This window comes from Gopherus flavomarginatus, chromosome 1 (genome assembly GCF_025201925.1).
Source record: "Gopherus flavomarginatus isolate rGopFla2 chromosome 1, rGopFla2.mat.asm, whole genome shotgun sequence".
Classification (NCBI taxonomy): domain Eukaryota; kingdom Metazoa; phylum Chordata; order Testudines; family Testudinidae; genus Gopherus; species Gopherus flavomarginatus.
The window spans coordinates 273,758,171-273,781,260 of record NC_066617.1 but is presented as its reverse complement, the minus strand read 5'-3'; the positions used below and the strand labels follow the sequence as shown (position 1 = coordinate 273,781,260).

General features: G+C 41.6%; 1 protein-coding gene across 1 annotated transcript in view; it reads left to right on the top strand.

Moving 5' to 3' along the window:
- The window catches only part of DNAJC3 (DnaJ heat shock protein family (Hsp40) member C3), a 79,992-nt gene extending 57,661 nt beyond the window's left edge, over positions 1-22,331 (top strand). Inside the window, exons 7-12 of the mRNA XM_050949317.1 lie at positions 329-448; positions 2,882-2,987; positions 3,073-3,193; positions 14,677-14,809; positions 15,779-15,927; positions 19,634-22,331. Of these exons, the coding sequence (XP_050805274.1) occupies positions 329-448; positions 2,882-2,987; positions 3,073-3,193; positions 14,677-14,809; positions 15,779-15,927; positions 19,634-19,788 (784 nt within the window). The 3' untranslated portion in view covers positions 19,789-22,331. The remainder of the gene's footprint in view (positions 1-328; positions 449-2,881; positions 2,988-3,072; positions 3,194-14,676; positions 14,810-15,778; positions 15,928-19,633) is intronic.
- The last annotated feature ends 759 nt before the right edge of the window (positions 22,332-23,090 follow it).

Genomic DNA, 23,090 nt, shown 5'->3' with positions numbered 1-23,090 from the left:
TATTGGAAAATAAGTCATTACAGATAGTTGTGTTAATAACTATCAAATGCTGGACAAAACAGTTGGAAATATGCACTGGAGAACAATATATTGTAATATATAGTATAACTTTATGCCGAGTATAAATTTCTGGCAACATAAAGTAATGGGGGAAAAAAGCTGTAAACTCAGGAGGATGTTTCTTGTTAAATTTCACACATTAACATGCTCTTGAGTGGAAGAGAGAATGCAGTGCAGAAAAATCTGTCACTCCAGACAGCTTTTTAAAAAATACTGTTCTCTACTTCTTTTTGAAATCCCTTAATGTTTCTTTTTCCTGCATGAAAAGTGAAGTCCGAGAGTGTCTGAAACTTGACCAGGACCATAAGCTGTGTTTTTCTCACTATAAACAAGTAAAGAAACTTAATAAGCAAATCGAGTCAGCAGAGGAACTCATCAGGGAAGGCAGGTAAGAGCACTAATCAGCATTTACTGAATGATACCAGTACTATGACTCCTCCTGAAGCAGTAAAACGTCACAGGTTTGGAGATAGTATGTTTTGTTTTGTGTTTGACATGTGGGATGGAACACGGGGCACGGCCATGAGAACATCAGTTTAAAAATAGACACCAACCCACGTGTTCCATCAGTAGCATTTGTTCCTTCTTCTTTTTATCTGTTTCTTACTTGTCCCGTTTCCCTTCCTATTCTCCATGACCTATTGCCATTTTAGTTTGCTCTTTGCATTAAATAGATTATAAGATCAAGGCACGGACAATGTTTGTATTCAGCTCTCAAGTGTCATAGCACCATATAACTAATTAATAAATAAAGATGAATGCTACTACAAATTGTCCCTTGATAATAGGTGCACCAAGCAAATGGGGCTCCCCACCCCACTCCTGAGATGTGATAAATAGTCTTTTTTTTTTTTTAAATTTCTGCTTCTTGTGCTTCTCAGTTTTGTATGATTTGTCAATCACATAACCACAGTTGTGCTAGGTGGTATGTAAAGTGATAAGAGTGGAGATAGCTTTTCATCATTTATTTGGGTTTCAAATGTGGTGTGGTAGCAGATACGTGTTTTTTTTTTTAAATTTATGGATGTAATCTGGAATACTTCAATTCTCAAATGTGCATTTCTTGTACTTCGTAGTATGTGTAGGAAAACTAGTTTGCTTTACAGTACTGCAAAAATGACAAAGCAAAATTTTATCAGCAGAGTTGATAAATATTAAAAAAATCAATAAAATTTTTGAGTAATTTTATTGGTTTATAGTGTGGCCTCTCTGGAAAGCTTTATGTGGTTATTCATTTCACCAGTAAATTCAAGTGTCAGTGCTGTTAATTTGTGTTAAATGTTGTCTCTTATTTAAAAATTTATTTTAATGCATCAGTGTTTAAAAGTGGAGATCACAGCATATTTGCAAATAAAATATCACTGCAGCCTTTAAATTCATTTTTCATGAGTTTGTCATGACTCAGGAAGCAAGAAAATAATTACTGGAGCCTTGAAAGTTGCTATTTATGTAATGTTATCAGAACTTTTCTTCAGGATGCTAATACACAACAAACAAAATTATAACTCTCTCTGATGGGATACCAGCCTTAATCCATCCCAAGTTTGTCTGAAGGGGCCTGAGACCAGCTCACAATGAGGTCCATAGATAATGTATTGTTTGTGCTTCAAAATCTAGGCATTATGTGATTAGTTAGGGATGGAATGGGAAATTTAACCCCGCACTTCCGTTTGTGTTTCAGAAAAATCTTACATTTCAGACAAATGTTAGTTTTTGTGCATTTAAAAACATAAACCTTGGTTCAGCTCTTTAGGCTATTGGGAGTCACAGGAGCACGATAGTCAGTCTCTCTTTTGGCTCACTTGAATTGCTCATCAAATGATGCTTTCATTCTGGAGCCTCTCTGCATATGAAAGTATGCAAAGGAGCATTGTCATGAACGCTGCAGAAATACAGACAAGTCACTGGAAATGTGATTTATCTGGTCACAACTTGATTAGGTAACACATCTGGGAACTATCCAGCAATAACTTGTCCAGTGCAGGTTGTTGTACCTATGTAATCTGTTCCCCAACTAACCTGATCCCAGCCTATAGCTGGGACCCCACTGCCTTACCCTTATGTTAGGTTTAAGGGAGTTATCTCCTCACTGTACTGGACATTAGGCGCTCCAACTCCACCCCCACCTTCTTTAGGAGATGCCTTCTCCTAATCATGTCCAATTCCACTTTTTCAGGGAATTAGATTCCCTGTTGAACAAGTACCTGCACTGGGCACCTTTTAAGTTGCAACAATGTGAATTTTACAACCTAACCTAAACTAACCACTGGGTCCCTGGACTACTGAAAGGAAGGCAAAAAAGTAATTCTGCCTGGCCAAGCTGGCAGTGAGGAAAAAATTCCTTACGTGATACCCAAAGCAAGGCCCTGAAACTCTATCCTCCTGTAACCTCAAGGCAAGGAGGGAAGAACTTTTTTTTCTTCTGCAGAATGGTTCTTCCAGACGGCGGGGGGGGGGGGGGGGGGCTTACAAGCCTTCCCCTTTCAGTGTGTGGGAGCTGATAGGCTTATGCTGCACGTATCTGTCCAACCAGTCAACCAAAGAGCCCCCTCTTCTCAAACCCATGAAGAGGGGATGGGGATGCAGTTCTTAAAGGGGCTAAGGGTTTTCTTTCTCCTGCTGGCCCAGATACAGCCTCTGAGGCTGAGAGTGGCATTGCAAGAGATGCAAATCATCCCAAACAAAACAAATTGCCCACTGACAGTTTTTCCAAGTTACTTTGTATGAGTTAGTACATTTAATGACCACTGAAGAATTAATACAGTTGCTTAGAAAATAATTGTGTTCCAAAATACTCAGTTTATTTTCGCAATTAAAATAGGTACACAGATGCCATCAGTAAATATGAATCTGTAATGAAAACTGAGCCAAAGGTTCCTATTTACACTACTCGTGCCAAAGAAAGGATCTGTCACTGCTTCTCAAAGGTAAAAAAGAACATTTTTACCCTTGTGAGTAAATAATATTTCACAAGAAAAACAAATACAAACAGTTTTCACTTCCCCTTTTCAGAATGAGCAGTCTGCTGAAGCCATAAAAGTTTGCACAGAAGTTCTGCTGCTGGAACCAGCTAACGTGAATGCCTTAAAAGACAGAGCAGAAGCCTATTTATTAGAAGAGCAATATGAGGAAGGTAAAACTTTGACTTAAGATTTATTGTTTAGAACTTTAAAGAATACTACAAGAATAACTCCTCCAGACAACCTCTGCTGAAGCGTTACTGGCAATCTTCACAAATGTTTGGATGCTACAATATGTTTTATGGCATGCAATCAGTGCTGATACTTCTGTTTTCTTTAACTGAATTGTCATTAAGACAGCAGTACATGCCTATCTTTATCCTATGCAAAGTTGTCTTAAAAGCATACAGTGAGGTAAGGGCAATTAAGGGCTTGTCTACAAGACACAGCAAAGTGTGCCAGAGGAGTATGATTTGTAAAGCACAATAACATGCTGCACTCTAACTGCCCCATGTAGGCCTTGCTGGCATGCTCTGAAAAGTACCAGGAGTACATAACAAAAATTAGGTATCTTTTAGAGTACACTAGAGGAAGCCTACACAAGGCAGTTAGAGCACTTTACAAATCATACCCTACTACAGTGCTTTTGCTAGTGTTACGTAGACAAGTCCTTAGATCAGGGGTGGGTGAACTACAGCCCGGGGGTCACATCCGGCTCTTCAGACATTTTAATCCAGCCCAAGGAGCAGGGTCCGGGACTTGCCCTGCTCTGCGTGTGCTGTGGCTCTGCTGCTCCCAGAAGCAGCAGCATGTCCTCCCTTGGCCTCCTTGCATAGGGGCAGCAAGGAGATGCTGCATGCTGCCCCTGCCCCAAGTGCCGCCCCCACTGCTCCCAACCGCAACCAGTGGGAGCTGCAGGGGTGGCACCTACAGACAGAGCTGCCTGGCCACGCTTCCACGTAGGAGCCGGAGTGGGGACATGCTGTTGCTTCCGGGAGCTGCTTGAGGTAAGTGTGGCCTGGAGCCTGCACCACTGACCCCTTCCAGCACCCCAACCCTCTGCCCCAGCCCAGAGCCCCCTCCCACACCCTGAACGCCTCATTTCTGGCCCCACCCTAGAGCCCACATCCAACCCCCAATTTCGTGATCATTCATGGCCCACCATACAATTTCCATACCCAGATGTGGCCCTCAAGTCAAAAAAGTTTGCCCACCCCTGCCTTAGCTGGTTAGAGGTTTGATGTGACATATTGGAGAGATTGCAGACTGGATTTATTAAGCCTTGAAAGAAGAATTAGAAGAGACTTAATTGGAGTACAGTATTCAAAATTGACAAAGGCATAGTGGAAGCTGATTACCCCTTTCTTTCTTTTTATCCTGTCCCCAAATATGAATAAGGGATAAATTATGAAATTAGATGGTAATATAGAACTAATAAGAAGAAATGATGATTGATGCATCAGCCTATGGAATTTACTGTCACTGGAAATAGTTACTGATGATGGGTTTTTTAAATGTATGGATAACTTTATAGCCATTAATAACACTTCAAGCTATGGTAAAAGGAGGTAATAATAAAATTTCATGGCTTGGCGAGCTAATTTCTTTCAGTGGGTAGCAGGTCCCCATGCTGCCATTCCCTCAAATATAGCACAACATAACCTGCTACATCTATTCTGAGATGAGACTAATCTTCTGAAGTGTTGCTCGGAAGAGGACTGTGAACAGGGTTATAATGTCCAAGCAGCAGTGACTAGATTCAGTGCACTTGCATAGAGAATAGTTGGGCAGAAAGCCTGTGGGAGGGGAGCATGCTTAGAATTGACATTCACTCTATCTTTAAGAAGGTACAGTGTGCACTTTCTTCTGGCGCTAGGTTCACTGCACTGGTCATGCCAGTAGTACTCCCGATTATGCCTCTCTTGAGGTGTGCAGCACTAATTGTTCCTATCCCTTCCGCTCTTTCTTCACTAGAGAACTTACATGCCTGTATTTTTACTATTTGCAAAATCTGAAAACATTAGTCACTTAAAAAAAAAAAAGTGTTACTAACCTTTCTTCAGCTGTTCTTCGAGATGTGTTGCACATGTCCATTCTAATGTAGATGTGTGCATGCCCTCAGTACGGTTGCTGGAATTTTTCCCCTAATGGTATCCATAAGGATGGCTCCAGTGCCCTCTGGTGCTGCATGCTTATAGCACCAGTATAAAGGGCCCTGCTGACCCTGCACTCCCTCAGTTTCTTCTTACTGGCTGACTTTGATAAGAGGAGATGCAGGCTGGGTTTTGCAATGGACATATGCAATACATCTCAAACAACAACAGTTACAGAAATATTAATTGTTCTTCGAGTGCTTGTGCGTGTCCATTCCAATGTAAGTGACTTTCAAGCAGTTGCACAGGAGGTGAGCTCTGAGTTCAAGAACAAGCTGATTGCAAGACTGCATGGCTGAAGTTGGCATAATCTCTGGCCTGCTGGGTGATGGCATAGCATGTTGAGAACATGTGCACCGAAGACCAAGTTACTTCCCTGCAGGTGTCCGGAATAGGGACTTGTCCTAGGGAAGTGGCCAAGGAGGCTTGCGATCTTGTGGAATGAGCAGTCAGGTTAGCTGGAAGAGGAACACTGGGCAGCTTGTAACATGCACGAATGCATGATGTAATCCGGGATGAGATTCTCTGGGTGAAGATGGGAAGGCCTTTCAGCCTCTCAGCTCTTGCTATGAGCAGCTGGGTTGATCTGCTAAACAGCTTGGTTCTTTGTCTATAGAATGCCAGGGCATGTTTAACATCTAAGGAGTGTAGACGTTGCTCCTCCCTGTTCACATGTGGCTTTGGGAAGAACGCTGGTAGGAAGATTGCTTGATTGCAGTGGAATTGCTAAACCACTTTCAGGAGGAACGTTGGGTGCAGATGCAACTGCACCATATCCCCTAAAGAGGATCATCATATATGAGGGCTCTGCTGTGAGGACACAGATTTCCAAATCCCTTCTGGCTGAGGTGATGGCCATTAAGAAGGACACTTTCCAGGAGAGATGAACCAACAAGCACCTTGCAAGCAGCTTGAATGGGGGAGCCATAAGCTTTGATAAGACAAGGTTTAGGTCCCAGGGAAGAATCGGCTCTCTTAACTGGGGTATAACCTCTCCAGGACTTTAAGAAAACAACCATCTCATGCAAAAAGACAGAGTGGTGATTGACCTGGGGATGGAAAGCTGATCTTGCTGTTAGGTGGACCTTGACTGAAGAAATAGCCAGACTCTGTTGTTTGAGATGCAGAAGGTACTCTAATATAGTTGCAATGAGGACTGTGAGAGCGGAACTCTGCGTTGGGCGGACCAGATGAAGAATTGCTTCCATTTTGCAAGGTAAGTGGCTCTGGTGGAGGGTTTTCTACTGCCTAGCAGGACTCCATGGACTTACTCGGAGAAAACTTGGTCCTAAGGATTCAGCCATGGAGCTTCTAGGCTGTCAGATGAAGAGAGCTGAGGTTTGGGTGGAGAAGCGGACTGGTCTCGGTAGATAAGGTCCGGGTGTAGCGAAAGCAGGAGTGGAGTTTCCATCAAGAGGCCTAACAGGGTGGTGAACCAATGCTGCCTGGACCATGCCGGGGCTATGAGAATTACCTGTGCCCAGTCCCACTTGATCTTCATCAGAACCTTGTGTATCATCTGTGTCAGAGAAAAACTCAGTTCTTGCTTTTTGTTTGGGTGCAGCAGAGTCAGATACTTTATTCTGTTTAGCAGCTACAAAAGGGAGAGAGTGCACTAGGACATAGGGTCTCCCCTTCCTAGAGAGGTCTCTGAAAAGGTAAACAATTACAGAAAGCATTTATACTTTTCTTACAATAATAAGCAACAGCTTCATTTTGTGTATACATAGGTCATCTTGATATCTTGTTTTTTTCACTTAAGAGACACCAGTCTACGTATTGTATTATCTACACAAGGTCAAAGAACAACTTTTCACACAGTTCTTTTCCACTCACCTCACGCAATCCTTGCTTCTTCAAATCTCGCGTTATTAGGGTTACAGCTAGCCTATCTCTTGCTAAGAGAAACTGTCATGCATTAAGATCCCCTACAAATCCCTGTCAGTTCTTTCTGTACATCCACATCTGTATAGGGGGAAAGGGGTAATACAGGTGATCTATCCAGGATAGCAGGAAGGCGTCTGTAGGAGACCTTGGGCTGTGACTTTGCAGGGAACAGAACTGGTCGCATTTCCTGTTGTTGTAGATAGCAAACAGGTCTATAAGGGGAGTTCCCCACCATTGGAAAATGCCCTCTGCAATGTCTGGTCAAAGGGACAATTCGTGGTGAGAGAAGAAAGATCTGCTGAGGTAATCTGCCAGCTGGTTCTGTTTTCCCAGTAGGTATGATGCCTCAAGATGGACTGAATGCCTTATGCAGAACTCCCATAGCTGGATTGCTTCCCGGCATAAGGGGAAGGAGTAAGCTCTGCCGTGCCTGTTGATGTAGAACATAGGAGTCATGTTGTCCAGGAGAACTGAAATTACTTTGTTTGTAATGTGGGGCAGGAACACTTGGCAGGCTAGATGGACTGTCCTGAGCTTTCTGACATTGATATGAAGAGAGAGCTCTTCTGGAGACCTTAAGTCTTAAGGCCTGAGTGGGCTCCACAATGCTAATGTGTCCAAGACTAGAGAGTGGGGCCACAAAAAGGGCACTCCTGCACAGACCATGCAGTTGTTCAGTCACCAAGTCAGTGAACCAAGGACTTGAGCTGGCATTGTGAGCACTGAATCCAGGTAAGTGAATACACTCTGGCCAGCCACACTTGGAGAGGTCTGAGAGACAGTCTCATGTGGAATCATAGAATATCAGGGTTGGAAGTGACCTCAGGAGGACATCTGGTCCAACCTCCTGCTCAAAGCAGGACCAATCCCTAGACAGATTTTTGCCCCAGATCCCTAATTGTCCCCCTCAAGGATTGAACTCACAACCCTGGGTTTAGCAGGCCAATGCTCAAACCACTGAGCTATCCCTCCCCCCCACTACATAAGTGTATGATGTCATGTGGTTGAGAGGACTCAGACATTTTTGAGCTGTTGTGACCGGGTGGATCTGAAATTGTAATTGTCCAAAACCAGTCTTCCAGGAGCAAGGCTTTTGCCTGAATGGAGTTGAGAATTACACCCATGAACTCTATTCTTTCCACGAGGATGAGTGGATTTCTGTGTCCTTCTGGGCCCTAGGCTTACTGATAAAGTTAATTGGATGAGATGGATGTTGGAGTCCACCTGAGCTCTTGACTGGCCTTTGACTAGCCAGTTGTTGAAGATAGTATGTGAAGACATTCACTCCATGGCTCCTGAGGAAAAGCTGCCCCCACTGCCATACATTTGGTAAAGACCTGTGGAATGGCTGACAGGCCGAATGGAAGAACTGCAAACTAGTAATTTACTTGGTTCACAACAAATTTGAGGAACCTTCTGTAGCCTCAGAAAGATCGTTATGTGGAAGTATACGTCCTTTAAATCAAGGGCAGTATACCAATCCCTCGGATACAGAGAGGGAATGATGGAAGCCAGAGAGACTATGTGGAACTAAGTTTTTGAGATAGCAGTTGAGACAATGCAGGTCTAGGATACGTCTGAGACCACCCTTAGCTTTCAGGATTAGGAAATAACAGGAATAGAACCCCTTTCATCTGAAGTGATGCAGAATCTCTTCTACAGCCCCCACCTGAAGGAGGGATTGGACTTCTTGACCAAAAGTTGCTTGAGAGAAGGGTCCCTGAAGAGAGACGGAGAGGGAGAGTGGGAAGTCAGGATAGACACAGACTGGAGGGTGTATACCACTTCTGATATACACCACTTCTGTTGTGCTAAGTACCCAACGGTCTGAAGTAATGAAAGTCCAGGCTCTGAAGAACTGGGACAAGCAGTTAAAAACAGGGGTAATTGGATCCAATATTGCGGGGATTGAGAGGTCTACCTCAAGTATTTTGTCAGGAACGCTTCAAGCTGCCTGACTGTCTGGGAGTGGCCTGCATCAGCCCTGCTGTGAAAGCCAGTGGCGGTCTACACCTGAACCCCTTGTTCTTCCTCCTCTGCAGGTCCTGTTTGGCTGGGCAAAGTAACGGTCAGTCTGTTGGGGCCTGTAATGCTTCCTGGATGCTGCTGGGGTATATAGCCCCAAGGATTTCAAAGTTACCTTCGAAACCTTAAGCCTGTAGAGCCTCACATCAGTTTGCTCCAAAAAGAATGAGGGCCCTTCAAAGGAGAGGTCTCGGAGGGTTAGTTGTACCTCCAGGGGAAAACCCAACGACTGCAACCACAAGCTTCTGTGTGTGGTCGCTGTTGTGGCCATAGACCTGGCCACAGATTCAGCCACATCAAGGCCACCTGCTTTAGTAAGTCTTGGTAAGCCTTGTAGTCATCTTGCAGAGGGGACACACCCACTGCTACCCCAGTCTCATCTGGGGAAGAGGAGGCTAGGACTGGCTGAAGGGTCACCGCCCCACCCTTTGCATCAACCAGGACTTGTGGGGCCTCTTCTTGAGGCTCAATGCCGGGCTTGGTACCAGAGTCTGGATCTGGGTCTCATGGCGATGTACCGGAGGTGCTCTGCTTTATACCGGCGCTATGAGTGCACAGCACCAGAGGGTACAGAGCCAATCTGACAGATACCACTAGGGGAAAATATTCCAGGAACTGTGCTCAGGGCATGCTCATATCTACATTGGAATGGACATGTGCAAGCCACTCAAAGAAAATGTTTTACTTTAAACTGTTAGTTGATAGCTGTGTACTGTAGATGCATGTGGCATTCAGTAAAAATGAGCAATCTGTTACACCAAGTCTGTAATATGCATTTGTTAGAAATTAATGATGAGACAGGGACATACCCTTTCATGTTCTGTGCAGCAAATTAATTACACTGGTGCTTAGCATTATGGGGCAATAAAGCAGTGTATGTAATAGAGAAGTCCCTGCATTTTCATTATCTCCATCAGATGCAGTAGTGTATATATTATGGGCTGGTATAGCCTGCTGTGTTTTTAAGTGACTTTGCCTGCTGCTTAATACTTTGCCAAGTGCTTTGGTTCAAGTGACAAATCAGTGGGGCTAGCAGATGACCTAGCCATACAAGAATGAATAGAAATCTTACTTGTGCTTTGTTGGTAAAAGATAGTGTGAATCATTGAAGCATCAGAAGTATTCTTTCTAGCTTTTGTTTTTGAATATCTTACTTGAAACAAAATCACACTCTTGTCAAGTGACTAATATAAATTGGCTAGCACCTCCTGCTGTCTTGCAGAGAAAAAGCAAAAAGATAAATGTAACACAGGCTGAGAAATAACATCTCCTTGAAAATAATCTTGATGCAAAGACTTTACTTAGCAAACATAAGGGTCTTAGACTTACAATGAAACTCTCAAGATTATAACACAGTGAAGGGGAAAGTGCTCATTACACATAAAATGCAAATCAGGGCCTGTTGAAGAATATTAAAATTTGAAGCCTAAGTATTTCACTTACTACTTCATGGCAATACTTCAATTTTCTTATGAAGAAATGCTTTGTTCTTCTAAAAGAAGAAATCAAATCTAGAGAGACTACTTCTAATGTCCCAGTGATTCAACATGCTATCTCTTAAGAACAAAGCAGACAACAAACTGCATACCTCTTCAAAATGCCTAGTCCCTTTGCATAGTCATTACAGTATTTTCCTTGTTATGTATCTGATAGAGTGCACGCTGTTGAAATAGATGCCGTATTCATCTGATGAAGTGAGAATTCCAAATAGAAGCACACATTATGTATGGGATTTAAAAGCAAAATTTTATTTCTACGCTATATTGTTTCTTCCTAAATAAATATAACCGTATGGTATGTAAGTGTGTGCATAGATTTCAGATGATTAGCTGTTCTTCTGTCATCATAAGTCTATGTAAAAGGGGGCCTTGTAGCGTATGCTACTTGGGCACCAAAGGCTGAAAACAAATGCACATTGAAGACAGGTCATATATAATGAAACCTCCAACTGCGTTGAGTATTTGAGACTAGTGGTATAAGTGCAGTGGCCTCTTTCCAAAGCTGATTGTTGCAACCTGCCTGCCAATTGCTGTAAACATCCTAGCTGCAGAATGCTCTGGTTATGCCCTTGCCTTTTCTATATTTCTCTTTAATTGCTGTAGCATAGATTCCAAGGCCCTAGGACTGTTGTGATAATCTAGTCTGACTGCCGTAGGGCTATCTGAATTAATTCTTATTTCAATTAGAGCAGATCTTTTAGGCAGAATATCCAAACTTGATTTTAAAATTGCGTTAGGGAAAATCCACCATTACCCTTGGTAAATTGTTCCAGTGGTTAATTATTCTGTTAAAATTCCTTGCCTTATTTTTTTTCTTGTCTAAGTTTCTCTAGCTTCACCTTCTAGCCATTGGATGTTGGTATACCTTTGTCTGCTAGATTGATACAGGGTTTTTCAGAGTTTTGTTCCCCATATAGGTATTTATGGGGAGCTACAAGGGACTTAGATGCCACTGAGATCCATAATCTCCTGCTTGGCTGCTGCCTAAGCCCATAGGCATCTAAATTGGTACCTACATTTTTGCTGTAAAAGTCCCCAATGTATCTGTTTCTGCCTCTGGGCCTGCATGCTGCTTTCTCACTCTAGACACCTGGGCAGAGTCCCAGCATGAGCCACAAACTAGATAAAGACAGGCATTCTCCCACCTATCTTGCTGACAGGGCCCAATCTTCATGCTTAGAGTGCACTTAAAGCCCATTTAAAATCAAGGAGGTGGAGCTTTGGTGCTATAGTAATAACTGGGCCTACAGATTTACCCTAATTATTAGCTCAGCTGTAAAAAGTTAGTAAAAGTTCATAAAATGTCATAGTGACCTATAACAATAAATGTTCATGGGGAAAAAGTGCTAAAGGGAGACAAAAAACTAAATTTAGTCTGAACAAAAAGGCCTATTACTATAACTCAAGGCTTGCGTTGATATAATTCCTAGTAAATAAGAGAAATGTGGGACCGCAAATTGATGAACCTAAATTGGTGTGCCAGATAATAAGGCCTAACTGGTAAACAAAATAATAAAAGGACAGTCTGTTGCTCCTGCTACTTCCTTTTGGGGCCCTTACAAAGAGGCTTAAGGTGGAGGAAGGGAAGAAACTTTTTTTACCATCACCACAGATGCAGTGGATGGCTTTGGGGGTGACACCAGACCTTAATACTCCACTGGGTTGCTCTACCACTATCGCTGCACCATTGAGGACCCCAGCCTAATATGTGTGAGATCCTATTCTTTCTTCTCCTTTGTGTGTTCCTTTCTGTCCCCCACTGTCTTCCTCCTATCCACTCTCTCTCTATGCTTTTTACCTGATCCTGAAATCAGCTGCGCTGCATGGCATCCGCACCACAATCTCTGCTCGGCCTGAGGACCAGTGAAGGAGTGGGACCTGCCAGACCTATCAGACGGTGTCTCTGCCTTGGCAACAGAGCAGACCTTGCAGCCTAAAGCACCTGTCCATGATTTGCGTGCCACCCTGTATCCTGAGAACATCAACAAAAGCCATAATTTCCCCATCTTTGCTGTCCTCTCTCCCCTGCTGTGTGTCTGTTTTCTCAAAAGCAGGAAGGTGACTCATTTCAGACTCAGAGCTGAACCATAGAGCTAACCTTCTCCACTAAAAGGGATTGTTTAACAATATGCATCCTCCTGAAAAAGACTTCAATACAGAGGTCCCCAAACTGTGGGGAAGAGTGTTTGGGAGGGCGCAACTGGGGCCTGGGCCAACCCCCACCATGGGCCAGGAGAGAGCACCACCTGGCTCTGGCCCTGGCCCCATACCCAGGGCCCCAGCTGCTGGCCCCAGCCTTGGCTCCCTTGCCCCTCTCCATGTCTCCACCTCCTCAAGCTGTGGCGCTGCTCCTGGTCCTGGCTCCAGGGAGGGCACGGACAGGGATAAGGGTGTGTGAGAGAGTTTGGAGACCATTGCTGTAACAGGTTTTGATTAACTTCGTTGTGCATTGTCACTGAGTTTTGCTTTTTGCCTTGTTTTAATCAAGGGGGGACTTCTAACCTGTGGCATGAATTTTCTCATGTGTTTGCCATGGTAGTGAGGAGGCTGAGGTCTCTCTTTACCAACCCTTATCTCTGTCCAATAGTAGTAGGCTCATGTTAACACCTTTTACCTTCTGGCCCATATATTCTATCTAAAGTAATCCAACAGGGCCTCCCTGATAACTGTTCTCCCAGTGGTTAGAGCCTGTACTCCAAAAGTGGGAGCCCTGGATTCAGTTCCTTCTTGTCTGTCTGACAGGGAGAAAAGCTTTGAACAAGAGTCTCCCCCTCTCAGGAGAGCACCCTAACCATTGGTGTGAGGCTCCCTCTCTCTCTCCTGTTGAAACTGTTCCACTGTAGAATACACCTCTGGTGTTTCTTGCAAGGCGCCTAAGCTGAGGGATCACAAACAGAGGAGAGGCACCTCCTGCAACCCAGACTTAGGCACCAAGCTCTGTGGGAGGGGTGAGGTTTTTAGGACACACCCCTTTCATTGTCACCCACTGGTGAGTTTAGGCAGCTTTGCACCTAGCATGCTGGCTTTTGTGGAATCTCTTTTCAGGTGCCTCTCTCTCCCTCTGCATTGCATGGAGAGCCTAAGTTTTGTGGATTCCTGTGATTTTTATAAAAGTTGGGTGTTAGGTGTTGCTACATGCAGTATTGTAAGTCCTTTTGAGGATCTGGGCCTTACATACTGTGATCAAGTCATCCTTTAGTTTTCTCTTGTTTAAGGGAAACTGTTTGAGTCCCTGGAGTCTGTCACTATAAGGCATGTTTCCCAATCTTTTATTCAATGCTCCCTACAAGGAAACTTTCTTCTGACCAGTTTCAGAGTAGCAGCTGTGTTAGTCTGTATCCGCAAAAAGAACAGGAGTACTTGTGGCACCTTAGAGACTAACAAATTCTTCTGACCAACCACTAAGTCCCATTTCTTCCCTTCCCTACCCATTCAAAAAAGTGCTTGATCCTGACTTTCCTTAGATCCATTTAGGGTCCCACTTCAATCAAAGTCTAAAATTAAAGACAGGATCCTCACATAAGCCTTCTCCCAACAAGTACTTGGTCCTGAATTCCTTCTCTCCACCCTCTTTGCCCCGTTCCAGACAAGAACTAGATCCATACTTCCTTCTGATGCCATGGGATGCTGCCAGTTTCCAGGTGTGCTCCATATTTGAAGGATTAAAAACTACAAGTTAATTTTCTTGCTTTGGTGAGTTAGGCCTTGCCTGTGCTGAGTTAGCCAGGAGTGCAAACCCCCTAGTATAGAAAAGATTTACACTGGGGCATCACAATTTGTTCCAGAGCATCTGAGGGATTCCAAAGTGCATTAAGAAACCATAGGCAGATAAACAATGAACTTCATTGAATAAGAGTCAGAATATAGTTCTTGTCTGATACTTACAAATACCAAGGAAAATATGACAAAATTAAGACTTTTTCATGAAGTTTCAGCAATTAGTTTTGCTGCTTACAAATAATAGTGGCAAAACATCTTAGTTCTAGGGATAAGGTTAGTACTTTAAACTGAGTGATTTTTTTTCTCTTTTTTTAAGTAAGGTTGATTTAGTGAGGTGTATAATATGCTCTTACATTCATTTTTCATGGGCAGCTATTCAAGATTATGAAACTGCTCAGGCCAACAGTGAAAATGACCAACAGATTCGTGAAGGCCTAGAGAGAGCCCAGAGGATGTTGAAGCAATCTCAGAAAAGAGATTATTACAAAATTTTAGGAATAAAAAGGTGAGATGAATGTCCAGAATGTTTTTTACATAGTCGGTCACTAATCAAATAGTCTAACCTTTGCCACTTGTATTTATGCTTTTTTGGGTATCTTTCCCTATTCTCTCTCCCTCCACTTTAAAATTGTATAGATTTTATGTGGTCATAAGGGTTTGTTTGTTTTTTTCCAGCCTCTAAGTAGCATTTGCTCAGAAAGTCTCCTAATAAGGAATAAAGAAGTGCTAACTGGCAATAAACAGGGAAATAATCCCTCATTAGCAAAGAGTTCCAAATATGATGGAGCAAAAAGGTAGGCAAGCAGTTTGGGAAACCAAAGAATGACCAAAGAGAATTATGGAAGGGAAGAAAAAGTAAAATTCATTTCTGAGAGCACAGTAGCTTGGGACAGTTTAAGACGACTTGCTGGAAAAAAGTTAGGAAATACCTCCTAAAAACTCACTTCTGTCATGGGTCTGATTGAAATAAACGTAATGATTTTTATTTTAAAAAACAACAAACAAACCCATCCTTTTGTGCACATTCTTTACCAATCTTATTTTGATGACCCTGCCTCCTTTCCTCTTTCAATTTTGTGTTTGACTCAACTGTTATATCATCTCTGAGTCTATTGTACACCCTTCAGCTCAGAGACCTAAGAAAAAAAGTTAAGATACTGAACTAACATTCTCTTGAGTACTTATTAATAATAATAATAATAATAAATTATGAGCTTTCAGAGGAAAGTAAACTGAAAAATTGGGTTTGTTTTACTTAAAATTGCAAATTGTTTTCTACTACTTATTAGAGGAAGCCATTATTGTCTGAGAAATCTTGACTGCCAGTAGCAAAATGTTAACTAGTGAATATCGGGTTTTCTTGGTGCCTGTTAGTCTGTTGTATCACCTTATTTATAACTACATCGCAGGCTCATTAATGTAGCACATGAACAGTTGGAAACTTTATAAGTAACTTAATTTCCTTCCTCCTCAGAAATGCAAGAAAACAAGAAATCATAAAAGCATATAGAAAGCTAGCATCTCAGTGGCACCCTGATAACTTCCAGAATGAAGAGGAGAAGAAGAAAGCAGAGAAAAAGTTTATTGATATAGCAGCTGCTAAAGAAGTACTTACTGACCCAGGTATTGATTAAATTTACACAGTGGTTCTTTTCAGAATAATGAATGGAACTAACACAACTGTGATGTCCATTATGATCTATTATGATTTAGTTGGTGTTAGTCCTGCTTTGAGCAGAGGATTTGACTAGATTATCTCTTGAGGTCTCTTCCAACCCTAATCTTCTATGATTCGGGTTTTGTCACATTATCTGCCATGAAATGGCAATACAAGAATATCATACTGTTTTAATGAATTCAAAAAGAACCCAAAACAGACTTCAAACACACACCTGGGTAATAAATGGAAATAGGGAAGCTAGCCATTCTAAGCTACATATGATCACCTTGTACTTCCCTCTCTCCTCTAACCAAAATCCAGGTTCTCAAAAAATAAAACCAACCAATGGAATTTCAAAGATGGTATAAACTAGGATAGATATTTTTTTTCTAGAAAGCTGAGGGAAGTTGGATAAAATTCATGTGGTCTTGTTCCATTTTAATGATAGTTTGGCTTAGAAATGCTGAACTTGTTTTGCCTCAGCAAAGACTGGTAGTTTTGTCTAGTTTGGCAAGGAGATTATTATTTACCTATAAATCACCTGCACAATACAAAATCCACTGAATTGCTAAATCCACATCACAGATTTTTCTGTCTGTAAATTACAACGTCTGCATTGGCCAAGATAGGGAAATAGAGAGGGTGAGCTACAAATGGACAGTCAGGTCTGGGGGAGGGAGGAGCAGGCATGCCGAAACCACTGAATGGCCTGGACTGTAAAGAAGCTGTTGGATTAATCTTAGAGAGTTTACAACTTGTGTCTCAACTTGAATAGATCAAGGGACCCTGGTCACTGTGAGAAGTTCTTAAAAGGGTTAATGAAAAACATAAAACAATGCCCCAACACACCCAGGGTGATAACAAAGTAAGGGGGAGAAAGGAAAGTCTTCTAGTAGTGTAGTAGCAGTCCTGATACCTTTCATCTGAGAAGTAGTACAGAGGCGAGGCCCTGTAATTCCACCACAAATCAGTGGAACTATGGTTAGTAGCACAGGGCAGGAAGGAACTGTTCAGACTTGCAATGTGTTTATAACCGGAAACTAAAATTCTGCCTCTCTTACTGGAACATGGCACAGAATAACAGGTTGATCTTAACTTTTATCCTGTCCTTTTGGCCAGGAATGACATTAACACTTCAAAATGGTTCTTACTCACTTCTCTTAAATTGAGTGTTAAGACATTCCTGTTATACATGCCAAATGTGCCCTGAAAGGCATGAAGTCACAAGCAGAATAACTTCAGCTGTCCGTGGAATACATTAATGGGCTAAAAACACACCGTAAATACCTTACTGCTATTTTAATTACTTGCATTTAAAAACTGAACAAAAGTTACTTTTCAGAGTTCTCTTTATGGGACTCCTTTTCCCGCATGATAGTGGAGAAAATATTAAGGCACAGTTTCTGCTCCCATCAAGTTTATGTCCAAAACCAAAAATTCCTTGGAAAATACTCTTAGAGGATTCTAACATTTAATTCTGAAAGTGTTCATATTAAGTACACATCTCTGTTCCCCTTTCTCCTCCTATCGCTAGGCTTGTATTTCCAGTTGTGTCCTGCTCACCTCTCCCTTCAATTAGCCCATCTCCTCAGATGGAATAGGGCAGAGGCTAAATCAGAAGCTTCTTGTGTTCCTGTCTTCTGAAAAGCAAAACAATCCACCACCTAGTCCAGCTACCCACGAAAAGTGGTTGGGACTGAGATATGGTCAGTCTGTAGAAGTGATGCGAGACCTCTTCCTCATCCTCTAAAGGAACTGCTTTTCAGGGAAGGAGGGGAAATATAGCAGCTAAAAATAGGAGGCAGCTTTTCACTAATAGCTGCTGCTGGCCATTGTGTTTAGCAGCTCTTCCCTGTAGCTGAGCTGCTATCACAATTAATTGCAAGATTAAAGAAGTCATGATTAATTGCGTTTTAATCTCACTGTTTAAACAATAACAGAATATCAATTTAAATTTTTTAGAAATATTTTTGGATATTTTTCTACATTTTCAAATATATTGATTTCAGTTACAACACAGAATACAAAGGATACAGTGCTCACTTTTATATTTTGGTTACAAATATTTGCACTGTAAAAACAAAAGAAACCGTATTTTTCCGTTCACCTCACTTTATTGTGAAGTGCAATTTACAAATGTAGAATTATTTATTTTACATAACTGCACTCAAACAAAACCATGTAAAACTTTAGAGCCTACAAGTCCACTCAGTCCTACTTCTTGTTCAGCCAATTGCTAAGACAAACAAGTTTCTTTACATTTACAGGAGATAATGCTGCCCACTTCTTATTTACAATGTCACCTGAAAGAAAGAACAGGTGGATTCTGCTTGATAGTGATCCAAAGCAGTGCAGACCAATGCACCTTCATTTTCATCATTGAAGTCATATGCCACGAAGAGAAGGTTGATTTTCTTTTTTGGTGATTTGGGTTCTGTAGTTTCCACATCAGAGTGTTGATCTCTTAAGACTTCTGACAGTATGTTCCACACTTCATCCATCTTAGATTTTGGATGGTACTTTAGATTCTTAAACTTGGGGTCAAGTGCTGTAGCTATCTTTAGAAATCTCATATTGGTACCTTCTTTGTGTTTTGTCAAATCTGCAGTGATAGTGTTCTTAAAAACAACATATGCTGAGTCATCATCTGAGACTGCTATAACATAAAATATGTGGCAAAATGCAGGTAAAACCACGGAACAGGAGACATAGAATTCTCCCCCTAAGTTCAGTCGCAAATTTAATTAACACATTTTTTAACAAGCATCATCAGCATGGAAGCATGTCCTCTGGAATGGTGGTTAAAGCATGAAGGGGCATATTAATGTTTAGCGTATCTGACACTTAAATACCTTCCAATGCTGGCTATATCAGTGCCATGCCATCGCCTGTTCTCACTTTCAGGTGACATTGTAAATAAGATGTGGGCAGCATTATCTCCTGTAAATGTAAACAAACATTTGTCTGAGGGATTGGCTGAACAGGAAGTAGGACTGAGTGGACTTGTAGGCTCTAAAGTTTTATATGGTTTTGTTTGTATTATGTAAAAAAAATCTACATGTGTAAGTTGCACTTTCATGATAAAGTGAGTTGAAAAATACTGTTTTTTTTTACAGTGCAAATATTTGTAATCAAACAAAGTGAGCACTATATACTTTGTAGTGTAATCAAAATCAATATATTTGAAAATGTAGAATAACATCCAACAATATTTATAATAAATTTAAATTGGTATTCTATTATTTTGTTAACAGTATGACTAAAACTGCAATTAATCAAGACTATTTTTACTTTGGTTTGTGTTAATCACTTGAGTTAACTGCAGTTCACAGTCCTAGTTCATGTACCTTTCATTCATATGTCTAAATCCCCTAGAGTGCTTTGAAAACATCAACTGTTAAATTATAATAGATTGACTGACTTATGTTTATCAGTAAAAGTATACTGGCAAATTAAATGGGCAGTTTCTGCGGTGATGGGATCCATAGATATGACAGTAAATAAACCAAATTAATTATTGCATCTGACTGGAGTTAGGGACGCTTTAAAACTACTTGTTTCTTCCTTTTGTCCTGCTGGAGGTACCAAAATACTCTTGATTAATAGACTGTTTCTGTAATAATGTGTGAACTCTGTGTCCCTTTTTACTATGTATGTATATTTCCTTAGAAATGAGGAGGAAGTTTGATGCAGGAGAAGATCCACTGGATGCAGAGAGCCAACAGGGAGGAGGAAGCCCTTTTCACAGAACCTGGAACACATGGCAAGGATTCAACCCTTTCAGCTCTGGAGGACCATTTAAATTTAAATTCCATTTTAATTAGAACCAAGACTATTTTTCTGTGGCTGCCACTGATTTATTTAACTTTTTTTATTTAAAAACTCGGTCCAGGATTCAACAATTTAAATTTCAAATATGTTGCCCTTAACTAAAGAGTTACTTTATTAGAAGGAAAGCTAGCTCTTTAATATTACAAAAAAATAAAAAGTTTTGCTGCAGTGTGAATTTAACAATCCTGTAATGGTGAATGGGTGGGCCAGGATTTTGTTAGCACTAATATATTTGCTGTAGTGCATGCAGAAATCCTGACTACCACTGAGGAAGAAACATTGACCTGGAAAACATATAAACACATGCTTAAATCCTATCAGTCAATGACACTTTAAGAATGTGCGTAAATGCTTTTTGGAACTAGAGCCTAATAGAGGTGTAAAAGGTTACTATGTATAGCAATCTTTATAGTCACAAATGAAAATTTCAGTTAGTGTATGCAGGATAATGATCAATCTTTCAGTATTCTTAAAAAGAAAGACTAATGACTTGACCAGCTACTGCATTGTGTTGTTTTGGTCACACTGATGTGGTACATATAGTGTGAAGAGGCCACTACAGATTGGTTTTAAATAATCTTTTTAAAATAAGATTGTTACTGTCTACCTACTTATATTTGTTTGGTAATCTGAAATCAGTTGGAATGATTAGTCCTTATTATAATGGCATCTGTCAAACATGAAAGTAAAAAATTCCCTCATTTTGAATATTTTTCTTCTGAAAGATACTTAAATAGCCAGAGTTTCTTGATTGGTTTTGTATTTTGTACTTTTTACACAAAACCTGCCTGAGATTTGAGCAGGGCACTTTAATGTGACACTTCCCCAAATATGCAGCAACTTACATCTGATTTTAATAAATACTTTAAAATAAGGAGAAATGTGTAAAAGGTAACTTCTGCTAGTGCCCAATTCGGGATCCATATAAGTTTAAAGTGACTGTGTAGTAGATCCAAACTGTAATAGAGTCTGGCATCTGTAAAGGAAAAGAGTCTGAAGCTAGGGTTGCACCTTATTAAAACTTCACTTCTCTTCTGGGTGACAGGTGGACAAAATAATGTGCATCTTGCCATGCAATTGCTCTAGCGGTCCTTGTGAAGCAGCCAAGGTATCAGTGCCTTGCTGGTTTGGCCAGAATAAAGCAAGTTTTATTTTAGGCCAAAGCATGTAGACTGAGTTGTTTAAGCACAAATGGGATACAATTGTGACTTCGTTTGATGATTGGTGGTAGTGTGGCAACTGTAACAGTCAGGTACACAACTGAGTAGTCTCAACAATGTAATTGTGAAGGTGAAAAAATAATGAATGGTTAATAACTGGTTTCAATAGAAGCCACTCTTAGAACAGCTGATTTTTTAAATCAAGAACATGTTAGTAAATTCCATTTCTGTATTTCAGTTGGAAAACCACCTAGTTAAAACCTTCTCTCAATCTATTCATCTAACTTATGTTTCACTGAAAGCATGGTGAGGAATTGACTTTTGTTTTACTAAGTCATCTTTGAAGAATTAAGCATGCTACTTGAAAGAGTAATTGTACCACTACAGAGGCAGGTGTTATCCAAGCATATGTCCTGTTTTCCTAAATTATACCACATACTTCAATGTTAGAATTAATTCTGCAGTCACATGGCTCACTGAAATGCACTTTGACAAGTATTTAAAGCGAATGACTGCATCGCACCTCTCAGTGTGTGTGGGTCTGTGTGAGCATTGTTTGGCTTGCCAGGGGCAATGGGGGGGAATAGCACTTTATGGGTGGAGAGTGGGAGAGGCTCAGAAGCTGCTGCAAAAGGGGGAGTGGGTCAGGTGTGGCAATACTGACTCATCCCCAGGGAGTGGAAGGGCTGCGGAGTTGAAAAGGGGCAAGCCAGGCAGGAAAAGCTCCTTTTTCCCTGGACCAGGCAGAGCATCACCCACACTCCCCCCCCTTAGGGTAGAAAAACTTCAGGTGTGGTCCGGACCTGCTGTGGGTATTGTGCTAGCTGCTCCTCTTCTAGGGGGGCTAGAGAGGACTTTTCCGCTCACCACTAGATTGGCCAAGGTGGAGTTTGTTGTTTTTTTTTCCACCTTCCCCACAGCAGCTTTGGGGGGGGGGGGGGCTTGTTATGGTGAGTAGGGAGGGGAGTTAAGCTGTGATGTAACAACTCATTATGTAAGTAAGAGTGGGGCGGATGTCCAGTGCAGGTGCTGCATCGGGAAGGGATACAATGGCTGGATAAATGGGTTGGTAAAGGACTTAAAAAAAGTGTTTATTACAGGAGCTGAATGGGGTAGGGGGGTTAGGGCCCTTATGATTGGTAAGGCAGTGAGCCAACCCCTCTTTCTTATATCCCACCTTAACCTTTGCTTGTGGGGAGAGGTAAGAAAGATCCCAGCAATGGGCTGGCTGTGGGACCTGAATGGGGAAAAAAGGGGAGCCAGTGTAAGTCCCCCGGGTGTGTAGTGAATGAGCACTGAGTTACCTGTACTGTACACTTTTCTTTGCCAGATAGTCCCAGCCATCTAATAATAAAGTTGCTGCCTGATTAAACCCATATCAAATGTCTCCTGTCCTTTTTTCAATATAGCAGGACAACATTGTTTTCTTCTCCTTAAGTTCATGATTAAGCTGAAAACATTGGTCCCTACTTTGTAGGGTAAGTTTATCATGTCAATAAGGAGGAAGGGATACCTCAGTGGTTTGAGCGTTGGCCTGCTACATCCAGGGTTGAGTTTTCAATCCTTGAGGGGGGTATTTAGGGATCTGGGACAAAAATCTGCCTGGGGATTGGTCCTGCTCTGAGCAGGGGGTTGGACTAGATGACCTCCTGAGGTCCCTTCCAACCCTGATATTCTATGATTTACTAATATTTTGTAATACAATGCCCCCCACCCCCAACAAAAGTGAACTCTGTCTGTAGCTGAGTTAAATTATTTCTTATCTAGAACTTTGACTTGCGTATTTCAGCTCTAATCTAATCCATTTGGCTTTCCTGCAAAAGGAAACAAATAAAAGGAAGTTCTTCTTCACGCAGCGCACAGTCAACTTTTGGACCTCCTTGCCTGAGGAGGTTGTGAAGGCTGGGACTATAGCAGTGTTTAAAAGAGAACTGGATAAATTCATGGAGGTTAAGTCCATTAATGGCTATTAGCCAGGATGGTAAGGAATGGTGTCCCTAGCCTCTGTTTGTCAGAGGATGGAGATGGATGGCAGGAGAGAGATCACTTGATCATTACCTGTTAGGTTCACCCCCTCTGGGACACCTGGCATTGGTCACTGGTGGTAGACAGGATATTGGGCTAGATGGACCTTT